The sequence below is a fragment of the Thermobia domestica genome, chromosome 11 (genome assembly GCF_964235325.1).
Source record: "Thermobia domestica chromosome 11, izTheDome1.hap1.1, whole genome shotgun sequence".
NCBI lineage: Eukaryota > Metazoa > Arthropoda > Insecta > Zygentoma > Lepismatidae > Thermobia > Thermobia domestica.
In genome coordinates, this window is record NC_137464.1 from 58,344,603 (window position 1) to 58,365,052 (window position 20,450).

The 20,450-nt window shown below is 34.5% G+C and overlaps 1 protein-coding gene across 1 annotated transcript in view; it reads right to left on the reverse strand.

The window, feature by feature from the left end:
- Positions 1-3,346: 3,346 nt before the first annotated feature.
- Positions 3,347-20,450, reverse strand: part of LOC145664089 (uncharacterized) — a 42,915-nt gene continuing 25,811 nt past the window's right edge. The window contains exons 4-7 of the mRNA XM_081730437.1: positions 12,400-12,523; positions 11,974-12,135; positions 8,429-8,598; positions 3,347-4,245 (exon numbers count right to left, since the gene is read on the reverse strand). Coding sequence (XP_081586563.1) covers positions 4,093-4,245; positions 8,429-8,598; positions 11,974-12,135; positions 12,400-12,523 — 609 coding nt within the window. The 3' untranslated portion in view covers positions 3,347-4,092. The remainder of the gene's footprint in view (positions 4,246-8,428; positions 8,599-11,973; positions 12,136-12,399; positions 12,524-20,450) is intronic.

Below are 20,450 nucleotides of genomic sequence, written 5' to 3' on the forward strand. Positions count from 1 at the left end.
CGTTTTCGAATGGTCTTGTTTGTTTTTGAAGACGATCTCCTTTTATGGCGTTTTTCCTGGTGTTTGGTGTTGTCCACAGAAGCACTGGTATTATTGGTAAAGCCAAAAGCAGTCACACTTACACTCTATTCAGGTGGCACTTGGAGTTCTTTCCTCTTGGTATAATATAATTAACATAAAGTATACACATTTAAATAGTGACATATTTGTTATAGGCATCTTGAGCCCAAACCAATTTTTGCACTGAATAGCAAGACATGGTTACAGATTACTTGAACCTATGGGCTCAAGTAACCCGCGTTTGCAGATAATGTGTACCAGTTGCACTTAACCACAAATTATTCAATTAATGAATTATTTAGGACATGAACAGTCCTCAATTGGCTTTGATACTAAACTAAATATGAAATGTATACACTTATCTAAAGTTTTAGGCTATTCCTTACATCTGTCCAGACGAAAGTGTGCAGCGTGGAATCCACAACAAACTTTGTTATAGATTGCATAACCAATCCTGCCACTAGCAGTGACTTCCAAACCTTCCTAGACTCCCACGCGGGTCTGCCTAGTACTGTTGCCTGCCAGCCAAGCACTGAACTACGTAGTTCTACTGATGTTGAGAGTCCACAGAGAATTAAACAACATTTTTCCGTTTTGGGCTCAAGTTAACCTGGAGGGCTCAAGTAGCCCGCGTTTACGGTATTCGTTATGTATAAATGTTCAATTTCAAATAGAACACAGGATTATTCACTAAGGTGACAGATCTAACTTTTTATTTATTTTTTTTTTATTTTGCTTTCACCAACCATTGCTCACCTTCCCGAATTTAATGCGCATTTCAATGAAAGTGTAATGTTAGAAACCCATTTTGATTCCTCTATTCTCTTCAGATACCCTCTTGAATAAAAATAAGATGAAGTTGTCTATGCTGTGGCCATACGCAACAAATATTAGTGTACCTCATCTGGTGGAAATATAAGCCATAGAAAACATTAGGCCAAGACCACTGTTGAATGGACAAGTTAAGGATGACGTATATTGCCGCCAGTATTTGTTGTACATTTGTTTCCGCTGGGTTCCCAAGTCGTGAAGTGCATGTAGAACTTACAACAGTTATGTTTTGCATTGTCTTATAAACGCGGTATTACAACGAAAGACATAATTCTAATTTTTGTTTAAATTTCTGAAAGAGAGAGCCTTAAGAAGCAAATAAATCAATTACTAAATCAAAAAATAAGCGAGAGAAGGAAACTTATTTACATGAAAATGAAGTGAAACATACACCGCCTTATGCTTTCTTTACTTAGCAAACGTGTTGTTTGGAACCGAAAATGTGTGTTTTACAAACTTGCACTAGATTGATAGTGCAAGTGAGATCTCTTGACTGATCTATTACAGGAATTTTCTCACCTATTCATTATGTCATATAATTTCAACCTTTAAACTTTAATGTTTACTCTCTTTTAAACACTCACTAGCACTACTAGGGGAGCCTTATTCCACAGTCCTTTTTTCAGATTGCAGCTTACAGCGCTCCAAGTTTGGTTTAAATTGCTAAAGGCACTCCTGAGTTATACTAGAGTTTACACACACCAATATATCGGTATATATGTTTATAGAAGTGGATTGTAGCTGACATGCCCGTTCTTCTCACGGAGAGAATAGGTTTGGAAAAATTTCTTGAAACCTCTTTGCCCCTTAGGATACGCATTTAAAAACAGGTGTAATAATGCAATTTCATAAGATATTCTACTTTTCTATAAATATTGAGCTCCACTAATGCCCCTTATTCGAACTGATATGACAAAAATTCAAATTGAGGTAAGTATAACTATGTTCCAATATTCATTTCAACCATTTTTCCGTGATGCGATAACGAACAACAGATTGATTTCAAAATATTTGTTTTTTTAAGTATATTTTCTCCCTTAAAACCCAAAATGTTGAAAAGGCTTGGAACACGTGCCCACTTGTTCAGAGTTCTGTTCGTTTCTACGAATTCCCAGAAGTTCTACAGAGATCTATTCGTTCTGTGTAACTAATGTTGGGCTTATACGTCCCCGAAACAGCTTGGTAATCCCAAAGACTATGGATTCGACTCGGACTAGGTCATTTTATTTGTTTAGCTCTTACATAAATGGGCTGAATTTAGACTTAAACACCATTCCGAGTGTCATTATTCATCTCAGTGACCCCGGAAGCTATGGATATGAAATAGAGTGGAATATTTCAGATTAAGGTCCCAGGATTATATCTTTAAGCTAAAGGAGACAATGAATTAGGCAAATAAATGATGATAGAAGAATTTGGTGGAATTTGAGTGTGGGAGGAAACGAGAGAACAACGAGAAAACCCACGGACATAATGGTGTCCATCACAAACTCACTTGGCAGTGGATCGAACCCTGTGCACCAGAGAAAGAGCTCTACAACTGATCCACTGTGCCCCCTAACTATGATACGACACTAATGTCGGTCGATTCATATGTCGTCCCTTACCGTGCAGTACAGCAGATAAATGTTTCTTTCAGAAACAATATTCCGGGGGGCACACTTAGTATTCCCGTGGATCACTGCTTGTACTATCCTATTTATTATTGTATTATAGATATATTATTTTGGTCTTTTCAGGGGGGGGCACTCTCAGAGCTCCGGGGGCAGTAACCCCCAAAAAACATGTCTAGAAGAAACACTGCAGCAGATATCTTACCCCCACAGCATTTTATCCAGATTGTTACAGTTAGTCATATAAGTACCAAGTTTGGTTCAAATTACTCTATACGTTCCAGAGTTATGCTGGAACATAGATACATATGGAGAATGTTCATTGAGGGCTGACACTAAGACTGCTATTTCAAGAAAGGAGGAAAATACCGTACACTTGTATTCGGTAGCACTTGAATAACATTCAATATGATTACAATACAAAGTAATACTCTTGGACCAGCGCTGCTGCCATGCAATAAACACCTGTAGTGTATGTTAGTATTAGTTATTTACCAAACAAATGTGGAGGAAAATCCTAGTATTACCCTTCGACTTCTTCAATATTCGGGAAAAGTGAGCTGGGGAATTTAATGAAAGGACTTAAGTAAAAATACGGACTCTTCAATAAGAGGGAACTCGTAACCAGAAAGACGTGTAGAGCTTAAAACTTGAGATATGGAAAAGAAATGAATATTTCCTCGTCAAGGAATTCCTCGTATAAATTTTTAACCTCTACATATCTCTCTGTGGCAGAATTTTACCCTCAAATTTTGAGACAAACTTCCCAAAATAACAGCAATGTTTCAATGGAATATTATGGTGAGGAAACGGATTAGTGTGTATAGAATTGAGGAACCAACTAATTTTAAATTATCTTTTTATTTTCTATAAAGAATCTTTACATATTAGAATCTTCTTACTAATGACCCCTAGTTGAATTAACCAAAATGTATACATTTATCAGTTACATTTACCTTTATTTCAGTTTTGAAGTACTTCAAGTAAAACGTTACCCTATTAAATATTTTAACAGACGTCGAATATATAAACAAAACAACCTAAGAAACTTAAATGATACTATCGCATTTTAAAGTCATTGCTTTATCAATTTTTGTGAGCACTTTTCTACAGTTCCTATATTTGAGCTCGAAACGTATCTCATTGCAAATTCTTGACTTTTGCTTTATAAGCGAAATTGAAACATAGCATATTGGATTACAATATGAGATACCTTTTTGAATTTTACATATTCAGAAGTATAAGTAATAAAGGAAATAACGTATTTACAATATAATAACTAGATTTGAAGATGTAATTGCGTGATGTTACATAGTATATTTTACTTTACAATATAACTCATTTTGTGAGTATAATCATGTAATTTTACATAGTATATATTTTTTTACCTGAGATAAATAAATTGGTTTCATTCCACATAAATGGACGTAAAGTTATTGTTTATCATGGATTTCTGCTTTCTTCTGTGAATTGAGCTGGAACTATTTGGATTAATAATGTCGATGACGTTATAGTACATTATTTAAACACATTTGCATTGTGTTTATATATAGTAGTGTGTAGTATATTCTATACAATATCTCCCTGTTTAACCAAAATGATAATTGAACCAGAGACCTAATAGCTGCATCACGGAACAGCTTATCTTCCAAGGTTCCTCTCTGAAATACACATGAAGAGAGACAAGGCCAATCTTCTTCGTTATAGACTTTATGCAAGTTGGATATTCCTTGAGAGTTAACTAGAAGAGAAAAGAGAGCTATTGTAAGTAGTAATGACGTGTCATAAATAAATTGAATAAATCGACTACGATAGGTGATCACAAACAAATTTTCTAAACATATATTCTTACCATATGAACATGAACAGATATTTGACTATATGATTCAATCACCTGTGAAAATTCATGCAGTTTAAATTTCACATTAAGATTTCACGTATCATACAGATACGATGCTGAAAATATCAAACTTCTATTATTCATAGCGAGATCTATACTTCACCAATACACAAAAATAGAGGCTGCGAAAATCAACAGAATCAAACTTTCATGTGGTGATTTCTTTACATCTAATGAAATAGCTATATAATGTAATGAACATGGCTTGAAAAACAAGACCCATGCCAATCTAACTACCAATGAAAAGCTTGTTCGTTACACAATGGTTACAAGACTACGATAAGTTTGAAAGGAAAATTATGATCATATGAGATATTACTGTACTACATAACATGCTAGCTGCTATTCCAGTTGTTCTACCAACACTATTAAATTCATATTTAAAACTAACACAGATAGCATTGTACTCTAGACAAGAAGTATATTTTCATATTGGAGATAAAACAAGAAATTTCAAGCGTCTCGTGGTGAAATGCTAGCTCGCCCTTCAAACACTGTTTTACTAGTACGTGATTCACCGTCAAAAAGCTATGAATGATAAATTGATTGTAAATACAATGAAATATTATTTATTAACGTTTAGTTATAGGTTAGTCATTACACAATACTGCATTGATTTGATTTGTTTTAGTTTAGCTTCCCTTTCAGCAGCGAGGCTATATGAGACGTAGACCTACAGCTCAACTTAGGTCCAACCACATAAGCTTCCACTGGGAACCTTACTCCAGTTTTCCAGCCCAAAAGTGCGTACGCTAACCGCTAACCACTAGGTAGTTCACAATATACTCCAATCTAATATAAATAAAATAAAGAGTTTGTGTGTGTGTGTGTGTGTGTGTAGATCTGTCTCCTATGTGCGGCCTGGGGACCGTGGACCGAGAGTTACCAAATTTGGGTCACGGGTAAATTGGTTCAGGCTCCAGAACAAGACGAAGCTTTTTTTTTTTAAATTTCGAACAAGGGGAGTCTCAGGGGGGCGTTTACCGGGACGCTCCTGGGGACCAGACAAGTTAACCGAACGTTACCAAATTTTGGTCACGGATACCTTGGTCCAGGCCCCAGACCAAAACGAAACGTTTTTTAAAAAATTCGAACCATTTTCTCAGGGGGGCGTTTACCTCGACACCTAAAAGTAGTAGAAAATGGCAGAATTCATAGTTTTTGCGGTCGTTGAGATCAATGGTGAAACTTTGATCGCATTAACTTCCAAAATCACCCTATTCTGCTGCGGACCAGATATCACCGGGGAGGGGGATACCAAGACATGTAAAAGTAATCCAAAATGACCGATATTAGTGTCAAATCCATATTTTTGGCGGTCGCTGAGATCAATGGTAATACTTCCATTAGCAATGACTTGCAAATTCAGCTACCATTGTATGCGAGCCTGGGGTCAGCGGGGTAGGGATACCGAGACATGTAAAAATAGTTCAAAATGACCGATATTAGTGTCAAATCTATAGTTTTCGCGGTCGCTGAAATGAATAGTGATACTCCCATAGACGTTGACTTCCAAATACAGCCCTCGTGCGAAGAATGAATATATATCAACTAGTGATAAATAAGGTTTAAGTGTAGTTCTTGCAATTTAATACATTCTGTTTCCTACAAATCATATGTAATTGAACATCTGAACGTAGGATATTTTGTACATTGAATTTCTTCTTGTTAATAGGTCAGATACGAAACAATGAAGGTCCGAAGTTAAATCCTCGCCATATGTAATTATATGATTTAATGCTTCAGACTTAAACTACAGTAATTATGCAATATTATTTAACTATTAAACACTTAAACTGTTTATGTGATATTCAGTTATTTTTAATAAGCATACTGTACGACAGCCTAATTTCTACATTCATTATTTTTAATGGAACGCTCTTTTCTAATACTTGTTTAATTATATATTATTAATTTTGTTACATTCCCTTACATATCTAAAACGTCAAAAGTTTTATAAGTATATTTACAGTTCGTATATATCCCAATAATTTGTTAGTTACTAGACAGGGTTCCCACAAAACTGTTTTCCGTGACTTTAGCTTATTCTTTTTGACAATAGTTTACATTACCAAAAGTGTGTTTAATTTTTCTACTTTTTCGTAGCCTCATTAGTGTATTTAGCTTCCGAAACTAAAGATAGGGCACTAACTTCCTATAAAATGTGTCAACTGAGAAAACATGAGTGACCAAATATATATATTAGTCGGTCTATACAATAAGAAGTTATACGTAAATATACACGCAGTATTAAGGCTATTAGCTGTTAAGAAGTTTCATGGTCATTGTAGGTATGTGTGAGCATGCACACAATGAAGTAAGTTAATTACGATATTAACACTATCAACCGTTGGGGAGTTTTATGGTATATCTATAATGACTATTATCAAATCCTAATGAAATTTATATGAAAGCAGCACGAGAACATGCTTTTTCAAATAAAAACTAAATCAACAAAATTGGTGCACCTACATCGAAACTATGCGTAATCATGTACATAATTATGGTATGAACATTGTCACCCTTTAGAAGTTTCATGCTCTACCTTGGAAGACAATAGTTAAATCTTCATGAAATTTATATGGAACAACCAGAAAATAGTACTTTTTCAAACAAACAAACAAAAAGTATTAAAGCGGGTTTACATCACCGCTTGCTCGTACGGACGGAAGATATTTCAATTGTGTGCCCTTTACTCACATTCTCGAACAATCCTCTTTAAGGTGAAGTAATTCCGACCCGAGTATGTTAAATAATTTAGAAGTTAATAGAGAATTTCAAAATCATTATGACGTAGTGATGTAAGAAACATACCATCTAAGTAGGTCGGTGGTAAGTTGATAAGAAGAAAATACTACAATGTAAGCAGACTAAACGCATGTGGGGAAAGGGAAATCACTAACAGGTAAGTATATCGGAGGCATATGAAGAAGGTAAGTCACTATCAGGTAGATAGGTTGGTAGCATATGAATTAGGATGAAGTCACTATCATTCAAGTAGATCGCTAACAAGTAGAGAAAAGGAAGTCACTACCATATAAGCAGATCAGAAGCATGTGAAGAAGGAGAAATCGTTACCACGTAAATAGATCTTAAATATGTGCATAAGAAGACGTCTCTATCATGTGGATAGGTCGGAAGTACGTGAAGAAGGGGGGAGTCATTACTATGTGAGTAGGTCGGAAGTGGGTGAAGAACGAGAGACCACTACCATATAGGTAGGTCGGAAATGATTGAAGAACGGGAGGCAGGTCAAAACATGTGAAGAAGGAGAGATCATTACCACGTAGGTAGGTTGACACAGAGAAGTTAACACCGTATAAAAATAAAGATCAGCTCTCGATTCGGAACATATCAAGGGTTCAAGACTTGCTCGACCCATTTTACGGCCAGGCATCTCCTAGTATCCATTTCACTTAGGCTGAGATTTATAGAATGAGATACCTTAGCACGGAGCTTAACTATTTTAGTTATAAATTCCAAGAAAAGAAAATAAGTCTACAAAATATAGCATAAGACACACTATATATCTATCATTCAGTTAGCCTAATTGATCTATGGTAGAGCATTCTTTGCTTGAAGTCATGGTTATTTTACTATTAAATTGTCCGAATAGTTTACGAAAATTTCTTCTGAAATTAGAAGATATCATACAATAACGGATTAAAACATTCATCGTATGACAGTGGACATGTTTATTATTTATGCTCCTAATGTTACATTTTATATAAAATGTTTATTGTTTTAATGCTATAATAGAAAAACTTTTAAATTTTATGTCCGATCCGACTATTTTGTTTACTTTCAATTCCCTCAAAGAAACTGTTTAAATACGCAAATCATATTAATTGTTAGTTTTTCAGGAAAGAAATGTATCCTTTATCGGAGACATTTTGCTGATTTTTTAAAATTCAATTTCCAAAACAATAGACTTACAACTGGCAACTTGACTTTACTTATGCTACACAAGCTAACCGAAGGTAACATAAAATCTCTTAGTGTATATTGGTTTTACTGTACTTACACTTATCCCTGCTTGTGGGATAACTTCAAACCAATCCTTTCCTCGAGGAGTAACTGATCCAAAAGTTTGAAAACCAAAACCTATCAACTTATTGTCATCAAATAACAGAAATATTGGTTGCAGATCTTCGCATCTAAGGTTCTTCGTCATGTTATAATAATAATGAGTTCCTGCGAAATCACAAAGAGAATGAATTTCTTTCATCATTGTACATCAATCATGCCGAATAACAACCTTAAATAATTTGATCATGTTATTACATTATGATTTTATAAACTTTGAAATACATATGAATATATTTAGGTTAAGTTTCAGCTTTAAAATCTCACTATATATATATATATATAATTCGCAGGTATTATTTCAGGAACTAAGTTATATGTTCATGATCCTTCTGAAATTCACCATCAAAACCTCCTCGTATTTATCAAAACCCTCAAAAGTAAGAATATAGAATATTTAAAATAGTGTCAAGAAGTTTCAATGTGAATCTACAGAAACTGTGATGTACTGGAAGAAGGTACAAGTCATTCTGCTCAAAGAAACATTTCTAATAGTAATGTAGTTACGTTTTAAATTTTTTAAAACATAAATAGGATATGTAAAAACTTTGATACAAAACATACCTTATGTAGCTAGTTGGGTAAACTGTTGAACTAAGGAAAACCTACTACCTTTCCAACTTTGTTAAAACCTTTACAGTTTAAATTTCAATTGTCACTCTTAATGCAGCTTAAATTGATAAATCTTGGATTTGAGTCGTATAATACGCAAAGCTAATATAATCAGAATTATTGTCTACATTACTGGGACTTAGTTTTTTTTATTAGCCTACTTTAACGTTTTGAAGTATATTTCTTCCAGAAATTTTCAGAAACATTTTATGCATTCAACATGCAAGTCGTAGACAGGTCGTGTATTCGGCCTAAGTTAACAACCGCTATCTGATTATCCGCACTACATATGCTCAGTGATTCACATATACAGTGAATGTTTCCTTATTAACTTTCCTCGTTAATTTGATCCGTTTGATCGCATACTTTTGTACCAAAGTGTTTTATTTTAAAAATCTATTTTCGAGTACTTTCCTCTCCTTTACTCTGGGTATTTATGGTTTTTCACTATTACTTCTTTTCGTTGTTAGTATCTATTAGTAGAACACATTACTTGTCAATGATCTGTTGAATGGAAACACTATCGAATTTAAATTGGATTGCTTATTGTAACTAATGAGTAGGTTTGGCATTGGAGTCATGGTCTTCTAGATGTATGAGTAAGAAATGTTTACCAACGTAGTGCTATATCTAGAATCTCACGATACCCACCTAGAATTCACATGGTGTTGATTTATTTACATTGATTTATACATATTAAAATAAATGGATGGATGGTAATAGCCCTATATCCATGGAAACAATGAATATATATAAGAATAGTTTTCATTCATTTACTGCTGTTTAAAGAGCAAACACAGAAAGCAAAAATGCTATAGCAATAATGTAAAGATTAATTGTTACCCTGAACACGATTTTTGTATATATATATATATATATATATATATATATATATATATATATATATATATATATATATATATATATATATATGTGTGTGTGTGTGTGTGTGTGTGTGTACGTATGTATGTAAGGCCTAGGTAAAACTAAAAACATAATTTTTAAAAAATAAAGCATAAAATTCAAAGTATATAAAGTAAAGCTTACTTCTTGGAACATTAATTGTCTATTTAATTGTTAGTATAATTATTGTAGCCATGCATTGAACTTATTACTCCAATTTTATTTCTAGCAACGAAGTAAATCCAAGCATTTCAACATTGAACATTTCATAGAGTAAAGAATCGTTTTCTTAAACACATACAAAGGAATTCCTAGCTTAGAAAATTAAAAATATAACTACTGTTCTGTGAGAAAAAGCATAACAATTAAAATCTCTTTACGGTTTCAAGATCAGTACCCACTTTGCATCAGACAATACAACATCTACTTCAGGTGAGATAGGATTTTCTACGTTCAATTGAAGTGTAAATTCCAAAATGTGGTGCCTGAGAAAAGACAATCTTGAGACCCGCGTTCAACTTGCAATTATCCAACCTTTTTAGTGCAGATGAAGAGACTGGGATACATATATGACTACATTGTCATTCTTAAGCATAGCGTTAGTGTGTACTTTTAAAACTTTATAATGTCTTAAATGTTTTTCTTTATTGTCAGAAGAACAACTTATTATATTATTTATTATAAATAGTAAGCCTATTTGATTTCAGTTTATGGATACGAAAGGAAGGGTGACTTATAAAATAACTAAAATCATTTGTGGAAACCATTTTTTGTTGAAAACAAATTAAAGTATAAGTTGCAAAAAAGATAAAGCACGATTACCAAAAAAGGACAATTTACGTTACTTTAGTCATTAAATATAGTTTATAAAAGCTACCATTCGTTACATTGAAAATATAAACAAAATATGAACTAAAGGATGTCTACGCATATAGGCAGTATTGGTTATTCGAACAAATATATTATTACCGTTCATTGCAAGTAATATAGTAGTTATTGTAAACATTAACCTCATAATTAACGAAGCTCTCGTATGGTATCCAAGTAAAGCAGTTTTAAATATGTAGAGGATAGAGCCACAAGCAAGAATACACACATGCATTCTTAACTTATCTACTAGTCAACCAATTTTTATCCACTTTTCTTTAACTTGAAAAGAACATTTTTTTGGCGCTAGGAGTGCTTAAAATGGACCCATCGTGCAAAATGTGCCATTGAAGTTTTAGGAAAGGACGAGAAAAAAATCTTGAAACATTTATATCAGTTATAACTAAAACAGCGATTAAAAGTGCATGATATATATACAAGAATGAAGTTTGAATTTAGGTCGTAACGGGATGGGAGGGTGTTGGAGGCCAAAACTACTGAGTGAGTAAAGTATTGCTTTCTCGAAACAGGGATGTAAAGTCAAGAAGTGAGTATCATGCACAAAGATAAAATCCTCTACCCTATAATCTAAAAGAACTCATGTCGGGTATACGAACATACATACTATTTGCTGATGAATGTAAGAGAAAAATGGATAGTAATCCAGTTTTAGTTGATTTGTGACTGAATACACCATCTAAAGGTACATAGAAATATATAAGGGTAATGGACTTTAAGGAAAGGATATATTTAAAAGTAAACATTTGTAACACGATTACCCCGTTGTGATATCAGTTACCAAATGCTTTTTGTTGCACAATTCTTGTGTATGAGTGAATGAAGCTGATGCGGCACCCTCTTCAGTAGTGTAGGTTCATGGAAAAGGTGTCATTTACTTTATTTTAGCTCGTAAGCCATCTCAGGCGTCCTAAAAGTCAATTGGAAAGGGACAAGAGCTGTCCATTCATATTGAGATGCAATAAAGCACTACCACTTACAATTTTCCTCTGGTCAAAGCAGCATGTTTCATTCATCACACTCAATACCAAAACTTTAAGTTATAAAAGGAAAATTTGGGTCATAATTAAGAAAGTAACTTACCCATTTTCGGAATACATCTTTGTTTAATCCAATTCCTATCTCCGTTTGGAGGGAGTTCTACTTTCACGATGTTGTTCGAACTACGCTTTTGAATGTAAAGTCCTGTTCCGGTACCTTCGGACGCAAACTGCTTTTCAGAACGGCCACCAGCTTTAATTACATCTAGAATAGAAGGAGGATTAACATTACATATTTCTTGTTAATTAGAGCATACATACAGCATTAGAGCAGAATATATATTCTAATTTTGAAGTTAAGTTATGAAAACATGTTTACACTTTAAACTTATTTTTGAAAAACTAAATTAGTCTACGTAGCAAATTTTAGTGAAATTTTCCAACTAAGTACTCCTTTAAAATTGATTAATAATATGTATATTCAATAACGCATTGCGATATTGATTTACATTAACACTACAATACTTACTAGGATCCACTGTATAGAGTGTGACGATGTAGGTATCTTCTCCGAAACGATTAACTTTTTGGTAAATATCATGATCGTTGAAACGGTATGGATTTTTCGGTATATCTATATCTTTTACTGGGATCTGGAAAACAATTATATATAATACAAAATCAAAGTAAAATAAACAAATTAATAACAGTTTGGACTAAAGTTTAGGTACCACGCTGATAAAAATGTAAACATAGCCCCCACCCCAAGCTAGTGAGGATCAATAAAGACAAAAATTAGAAACAGACAGAGAAAGAGAGAGGGAGAGACTGAAAGAAAGGAAGATCAAAATAAAAGAAGATATTTTATTGTCTGAGGCAGAAACGACTGCTTTAATTCATTAAGCACAACGCTGATAAAGGTAAGTGAAGAGCTTAATATATATATATATATATATATATATATATATATATATATATATATATGTGTGTGTGTGTGTGTGTGTGTGTGTGTAGGGGTCTACTAGATTCCAAAGAGGAAAACAAACACAAATATACATAAAGCGCTGATTATACGAACTAATTGAGACGGACCCTATCTACATAGTCCAAAAGAGGGACAAAACTGCTATTGCACGCTGTACTGTTGTAAAGTCGTGAAATTATTATTGTAATACAATAATACATGCATACATAATTTTATAAACCATACCAAATATTTGGTGGTATAAAAGCAATTGTGCGGTATTTGAACATGTCCAAAAGATAATAACACACTGAGCAAGGCTATGTGATAATATGTAAAAAGAAACAAACAATCACGTAACAGCCTCAACATAATAACTGTGTCTTCATCAAACTTCAATTCCTTCTGTGATTGGAAGGAGTGGAAGTCTCATGAAGATATAGTTATTGTGTTGAAATTGTTACATGATTTTTTTTTAACATATCACTTAGCCTTGCTCAGTGTGTTATTCTGTTTCAGTTTCACAATATGGAAACAAGGCCTGTTATAATAGTTACAGTATGTCCAAAAGAGTCAACTCTTTCGCTGCCGACAATTGCTTCCGCGCCGCCAGGTATATCATCTGCTTTTCTGGGAAAAATCAGTGATCGGGTGAAGCAGTGTGTCGGATTCTTGAAAGATAGTCACAATGTGGTATAAATATTACATGAAAACGCATTGATCGTTCTGAAATAACAACTTCTCTTAAGGACAAGTTCGCTGGAAAAACCAAGCAAACGGAATAGAAGTTAACCGGAAGAACCAATAGAAGTTTGGAAGAGCCATTTCCAATCGGTATTAAATAGGATGGTCACCCAACACCACCAAATCTATGGTCTTAGAGTAGGGTTCCAGTAAACAAACCATTCCTTCTAGCAGGAAACATTACAAAAGGTACTCCTGTGCCAAAATAAATAAATAAATAAATAAAACAAAATAAAGATTGGAACGATGAACAAGTAAGAGGGCAATCTGGACCCACGAATCTAAATTCCAATTTTTCGCCTTCCAACGATAGATTGTGCGTTGTTGTGCCGAAAAGCGCTTTTAGCCTGACTGTGTAATACCTACAGCAGGACACGGAGATGGTAGTGTCGCTGTTTGGGGATGATCTACAGATTACCAAGTTGATAATGTAATTCCAATTAATGGGGTAATGGACAAAAACGTGTTTTAGAATGTTTAAGTGAGGCATGGAATTCCATCAAGAACGTGAATTTGCGGCAGCAACTTTGTACTACAGAAGAATTACCATGCTAAATATTCTTACAGTACTTATCTCTTATGCAAAGAGGACACTTACAACACATACAAATATAGAATGGACGTCACAATCAGCAGATTTGTTACCCATCGAGCTCTTTTAAGATAAACTTGACAGGACAGTTCGTAAATAGAAGCAAGATAATATTGAAGGTCTGTGGAGGGTTCTTCAGAGCTATTGGAGTCGCATAGTTTTAAACGTCCAATAAATCAATGAAACAAATGCCTACAAGTTGTAAAACTCTTTTCAATTCTAGGGTTGTTATTTCAATGAGTGCAAACATACTTAATAAATTTGTCTCAGTGGAAGCGGGAACTTACGTTGTAATTTCTTCATATGAGCAATATTTGTTTTACAGAAAAAGTCCAACAAACTGGGTTTTTTGTATGGGTACATGCATTTTCTTTTTGTAAAATTCTCAAACTCAGTAGTGTATTCAGACTTTTGACAATGATTGTATATATTAGGTCCTTCTTTTACGACTTCTAAGTGTTTTGAGCCTCATCATCTAAAATTGTTCCATATTTGACCAAAGTAAGTCACGAGAAAAAGTAGCTTAATTAAATAATATTAAACGGTACTTCAAGCTACCACTTTTTGCATGCATGTTCAGTATGTAATATCAGACAAAGGTACCTTGTAAGTTTGGAACGACTAAAAGAAATGCCATCATATTTTAGATAGGGTAATGGAGATATTACAGCATCTCTATTGTATAGCGCCATCAAGGCGGCTATGTTGAGGACATACATATTGCATTCAGGTCCAAAATTTTTAATAGGAATGGGGTCATCTGACATATTGCTCTGGAGTAGTTTTCAGTACAAACACACACCCAACTTATTTCTAATAATTTAATAGTTATAACCTTTATAATACATGTTTATTTACTTACAAGGTACATTTGTCTCATGTTGTATATATATATATATATATATATATATATGTAAACGGATTAAATTGTAAACCTTCTCCTTATTGAAGTCAGTTAAAAATATCTACATTAAGGGATTCAAGATGCTGTAGCTCAACTGATTTCAGAGTTAACTTTACCAGAAATCATGGCGCAGCACACCTTTGTATAACTTAATGCGTCTATAACTATATTGTTGTGTTGAATTATCTTTAAATACCAAATAACTTTATTACTGCAAAGGTGCCTATATTTTAGAGATCAACTACTTTGTAACCTGATATTAAAGACCTTATAAATTATTTCCCTCACATTATAGAACTTTTCAATAATTTCTCTGACTTTCTCTGACAAACATCAAGCTTCCTGTCATGCCCTGATTTTCCAGATTTATCGGAACTCTCTAATAGTACAAACTTCTGAGTAGATCAAAATTCGAATATGAGGACAACTAAATGAACCTTCCAAATTTTGAAGTGTCCCTCTTTGGTTTATTTGAATGGCACAAAATTATTATTTTTTATTAAAGAAGGTATAAAAATATTACACAATTCTGGGCTAGTAAAAATTTAAATTTGAAGATGTCGCACCACAACTAAAAGGGTCCCGCAAATGTCAGCTGCATGGACCACAGGAATTTCATTACCATTATGCAGAAATACCGCCTTCAAACTAATTTTCGAAGAGTCTATGAACAATATCCATTCATGTGACTTGTATTCAAGTCCAAGTCTCGAGAACTGTAGTAACATTATTACAAAACACTACATCATTCCTTGTTGAGAAATAATCTTTTAAAATCAGTATTGTGACTAGTATGTATGCATATCCCTGTATCTTTGTGTAGTAAATTCTAACGTTTGAGCATCGAACCTAAAAGTTCGGCTTCGAGAACTGCAGTTACATTATTACAAAACACTACATCACTCTCTATTGAGAAATAGTCTTTCCAAATCAGTATTGTTATTAATATATACGCATATCCTTATATCTTTTTGTAATAGATTCCAACGTTTGACCCTCGAAAATAAAAGTTCTACTTGCTGTTTAGACAAGTAAATCCCAAACAAGTTAATTGAGGTTTTCTTGAGTTAGGTCTAGTATGTGGGATTTTGATGAAGAAGCATCGAATGTAAGATCACTTTTATCTTGCCTTTCTTCCGCAGTATGGATTGTATCGGAGTCAGTCATCAATTAAGGTCACGAAGTCTGATCATTTTGGCACATGATACTTGTTAGCATAATAATGATGGCAAATTTGGATATATGAATATTATGGTTACTTGTGATATTATTGTTTTAAATGTACATGCACCAACAAGATAAGGATGACGATATAAAAGACAGTTTTTACGAAGAAGTGGAACGGATATTTGACCAACTCCCGCGATACCATATGAAAATTCTACTAGGGGATTTCAATGCGAAGGTAGGACGAGAGAATATTTTTAAACCGATTATAGGGAACGAAAGTCTGCATAAGGAAAGTAATGACAACGGTGTTAGACTCGTGAATTTTGCAACATCCAAAAACCTAATCGTGAAGAGTACAAAATTCCCACATCGCGACATTCATAAATACACTTGGACATCACCAGACGGAAAAACACATAATCAAATTGATCACGTTTTAGTAGATAGAAGAAGGCAATCTAGCATAATTGATGTCCGGTCGCTTAGAGGGGCTGATTGTGACACTGACCACTACCTGGTAGCAGCGATAATACGAGAGAGGTTATCGTTGAATAAAGGTAATATTCATTGTCCGAAAACGGAGAGATTCAATTTAAAGAAATTAGAAGAGAACCAGGTAAGAGAGAAATACCAGATTGAAGTTTCGAATAGATTCTCGGCTTTAGAAGATTCGGAGTGCACTAGTGTTGAGGATACCTGGATTGAAATTAGAGATAGCATTAAAATTTCAGCAAAAGAAAAATTGGGACATACGGAAATACGTAGGAACAAACCATGGTTCGACCAGGAATGCATAAAACTAGCAGAGAAGAGAAAACAGGCAAAATTACGTTCGCTACAAAATCCGAATGAAATAACTACACAAAATTTTGCAGATATCAGGCGGGAAACTTCCAAAACTTTTAGAACAAAGAAACGCAATTTTCTGAAAGCCAAAATTAAGGAACTTGAAGATAATAGTAAAAATAAAAACATCCGGGACATGTATAAGGGAATCAACGAATTTAAGAAAGGCTATCAACCTCGGACTTATATATTAAAGAAATCTGACGGTACAGTTCTCACTGACACGGATAGCATCTTAAATAGATGGAAAGACTTCTTTGACGATTTGCTTAACACGCAACCGAAAACTAGTGTGCTTGGAGAAAAGGAGATACACACCGCAGAACCGTATATTCCAGAACCCAAGCGAATAGAAGTAGAAACTGCTATAAAGAAATTAAAGAAACACAAATCTCCGGGTGTAGATGAAATTCCGGCTGAGTTAATCTTAGCTGGAAGCGAAAAATTGTGGAACAAGATACACAAACTCATTCTCCTTATCTGGAACAAGTAAGAATTGCCACAAGAGTGGAAAGAATCAATCATTGTTCCAATTCACAAGTAAGGCGACAACACTGACTGTAATAATTATCGAGGCATTTCTCTTCTGTCAACATCCTATAAAATCCTTTCAAATATTCTATTAGCAAGACTGGCCCCATACGCAGATGAAATTATAGGAGATTATCAATGCGGATTTAGACGGAATCGTTCAACTATTGACCAAATATTTACAATTCGCCAAATACTCGAAAAAAAGTGGGAATACAATACCCCGATACATCAACTATTTATTGATTTTAGAAAGGCGTACGACTCGGTTAGGAGAGAAACATTATACAACGTTCTTACAGAACTTGGAATACCGAGAAAGCTAATTAGATTAATTAAGGTATGTTTAAATGAGTCCCAAAGTAAAGTCCGGGTAGGCAAATTTTTGTCCACGAGCTTTCACGTCGAAAATGGCCTGAAACAAGGAGATGCGTTGTCGCCATTATTATTTAACTTCGTTCTGGAATACGCGATAAGGAAAATCAAAGATAGCAACCTGGGCCTAGAGTTGAACGGTATTCACCAGGTTATGGCATATGCTGATGATGTAAATTTAATAAGGGATGATAGGAGAACAATAGAAAGAAATGCAGAGATCTTATTAAACGCTTGCAGGGACATGGGTTTAGAAGTAACTGCAGATGAAACTAAATACATGGAATTGCGTCGGGACCGGAATACAGCAAATTATGGATGTGTTAAAATATTAAACAGTACTTTTGATAAAGTGGATAGTTTCAAATATCTAGGATCCATATTAACAGAGGAAAATCATATTCACGAAGAAATTAAATGTCGACTTAAAGCAGAGAATTCGTGTTACTATTCGGTTCAAAATCTCTTATCGTCGCGAATTCTGTCGAGGATTTTGAAGCTTAAAATATATAAAACGATAATCATGCCTGTTGTTTTGTATGGCTGCGAAACATGGTCACTTACTCTGAGGGAAGAACATAGACTGAAAGTATTTGAGAACAAGATCCTGAGACGAATATTCGGACCCAAGAGGAACGGGAATGGGGAATGGCGGAAAGTTCATAATGAGGAACTATATAATTTATATGGTTTACCCAACATTGTTAGGGTCGTGAAGTCTAGGAGGCTTAGGTGGGCGGGTCATGTAGCTAGAATGGAAGAAAGTTGAAACGCTTTCAAAGTCTTGATTGGAAGACCAATCGGAAAACGACCATTAGGAAGACCTAGGCGCAGATGGGAGGACAATATTAAGATGGATCTCGCAGAGATAGGAATACCAAGTAGAAACTGGATGCAGTTAGCTAAGGATAGAAGTCAGTGGAGAGCTTTTGTGAACGCGGCATTGAACCTCCGGGTTCCATAGGCCATAGAGTTAGTTAGTTATGGTTACTTTTAGATGTGATTCCATTTATTGTTTGTTAAAAATAGCAATCACTGGAATGTTTTTTTGTCCCCTCCAGATCATGAGAATACAAGAAGGCATATGATGTGTGCTATTTATCCATTCTGTGAGAAACTTCACATATAACACATAACATACAATCGGAGCACATGCTTTATCCAAATCACCAGCTTCACAGCCTAAATAAAACTCGTAACACTTCTGTAAAAGTGGCGTAACATTTCACCTATGAGATTTAAAGGTTAGTTAACCACAAATGTAGCAGAAATGGTCCGCATGATTCAAACATTCTTTCGGCATTATGAGAAACACAAGAAACAAAATAAAGTATACTTTATTTATACAGAATAAAATACTCACTGGTTCTGTACACGAACAACACAAGCTGCCTGCTAAACACGTCTAACTTGATTCACATTTACAATGTTGTCAAGCATACACCGATAATGAACAACGTTTTGGCCATTAGTTTAATGCAACAAGGATACTCTCGGTATGTAGAATTCGCAGGGGACATGCATGACATGTGTGTCCCATACAGGGTCGTAACTTGTGGGGGCCAAGTGGGGCAACTGCCCCCCAGGGAAGCCCCCTGCGAATCAAGAGGGCCCATTTTAAAACAAAATTTTCTTACTCCATATACGATACGAACAAGAAATTATAAATGAAGGATCAAACAGGTTCACTACATTACGTAAACAAAACAGCACACCAAAGGTAAATAAAACAAAAATGAGTTTTGGGTCTATTTCAGTAAAAAATGTCTAGTATTAAGAGCCTTAGAAAAAATATTTATTCGTATGGCTTTGAGATTTGATAATATTGTCCCCTTAATTAATTTGTTATGTATGGAACCGGCCCACAGGCTCCGGGGGACCCATAAAGAGTAAGAGAAAGATGAAAAGAGGGGGCCCAAGAATTAGAAAAACAAGAATTAGAAAATACCCAAATACGCGTATTAATGCTTTCTCCCAGAAAAAATCTAAGTTACGGCGCTGGTCCCATAAGCGCCTAATTTCATATTTTGACGCCGTTGCTAAGGCGCGGCAAGGGGCTGGGGAATTGCCAATTAAAAATATACAATTTTCACAATATTTTACCGAAATTCAACGACTCCCCACCTTCCTATTGGACCATCGACAACAAACTTCATACCAGATAAACGTCTTATCTCAGCACAATGTTCTGATATCTCAATAATCATTCTACGTTAATAAACAGCTGAGTTATGCTGCTCCAAATACATGCCTATTTCAAGAAAATACGGTCCATTTTGTGCATAAGAGTGAAAATTTAAAAAAATGAATGTCACAACGAAACCTTGACCGATGGAAAGATTCTGGTTACATTTGCGAGTTCAGGAGATGGAACTGCGACGGGCCTAGCATTCATTTCTTTTGTGGAGGAAGATTATGTTCAGGAGTGATATTAAAGAAAAAAAACTACTTAAA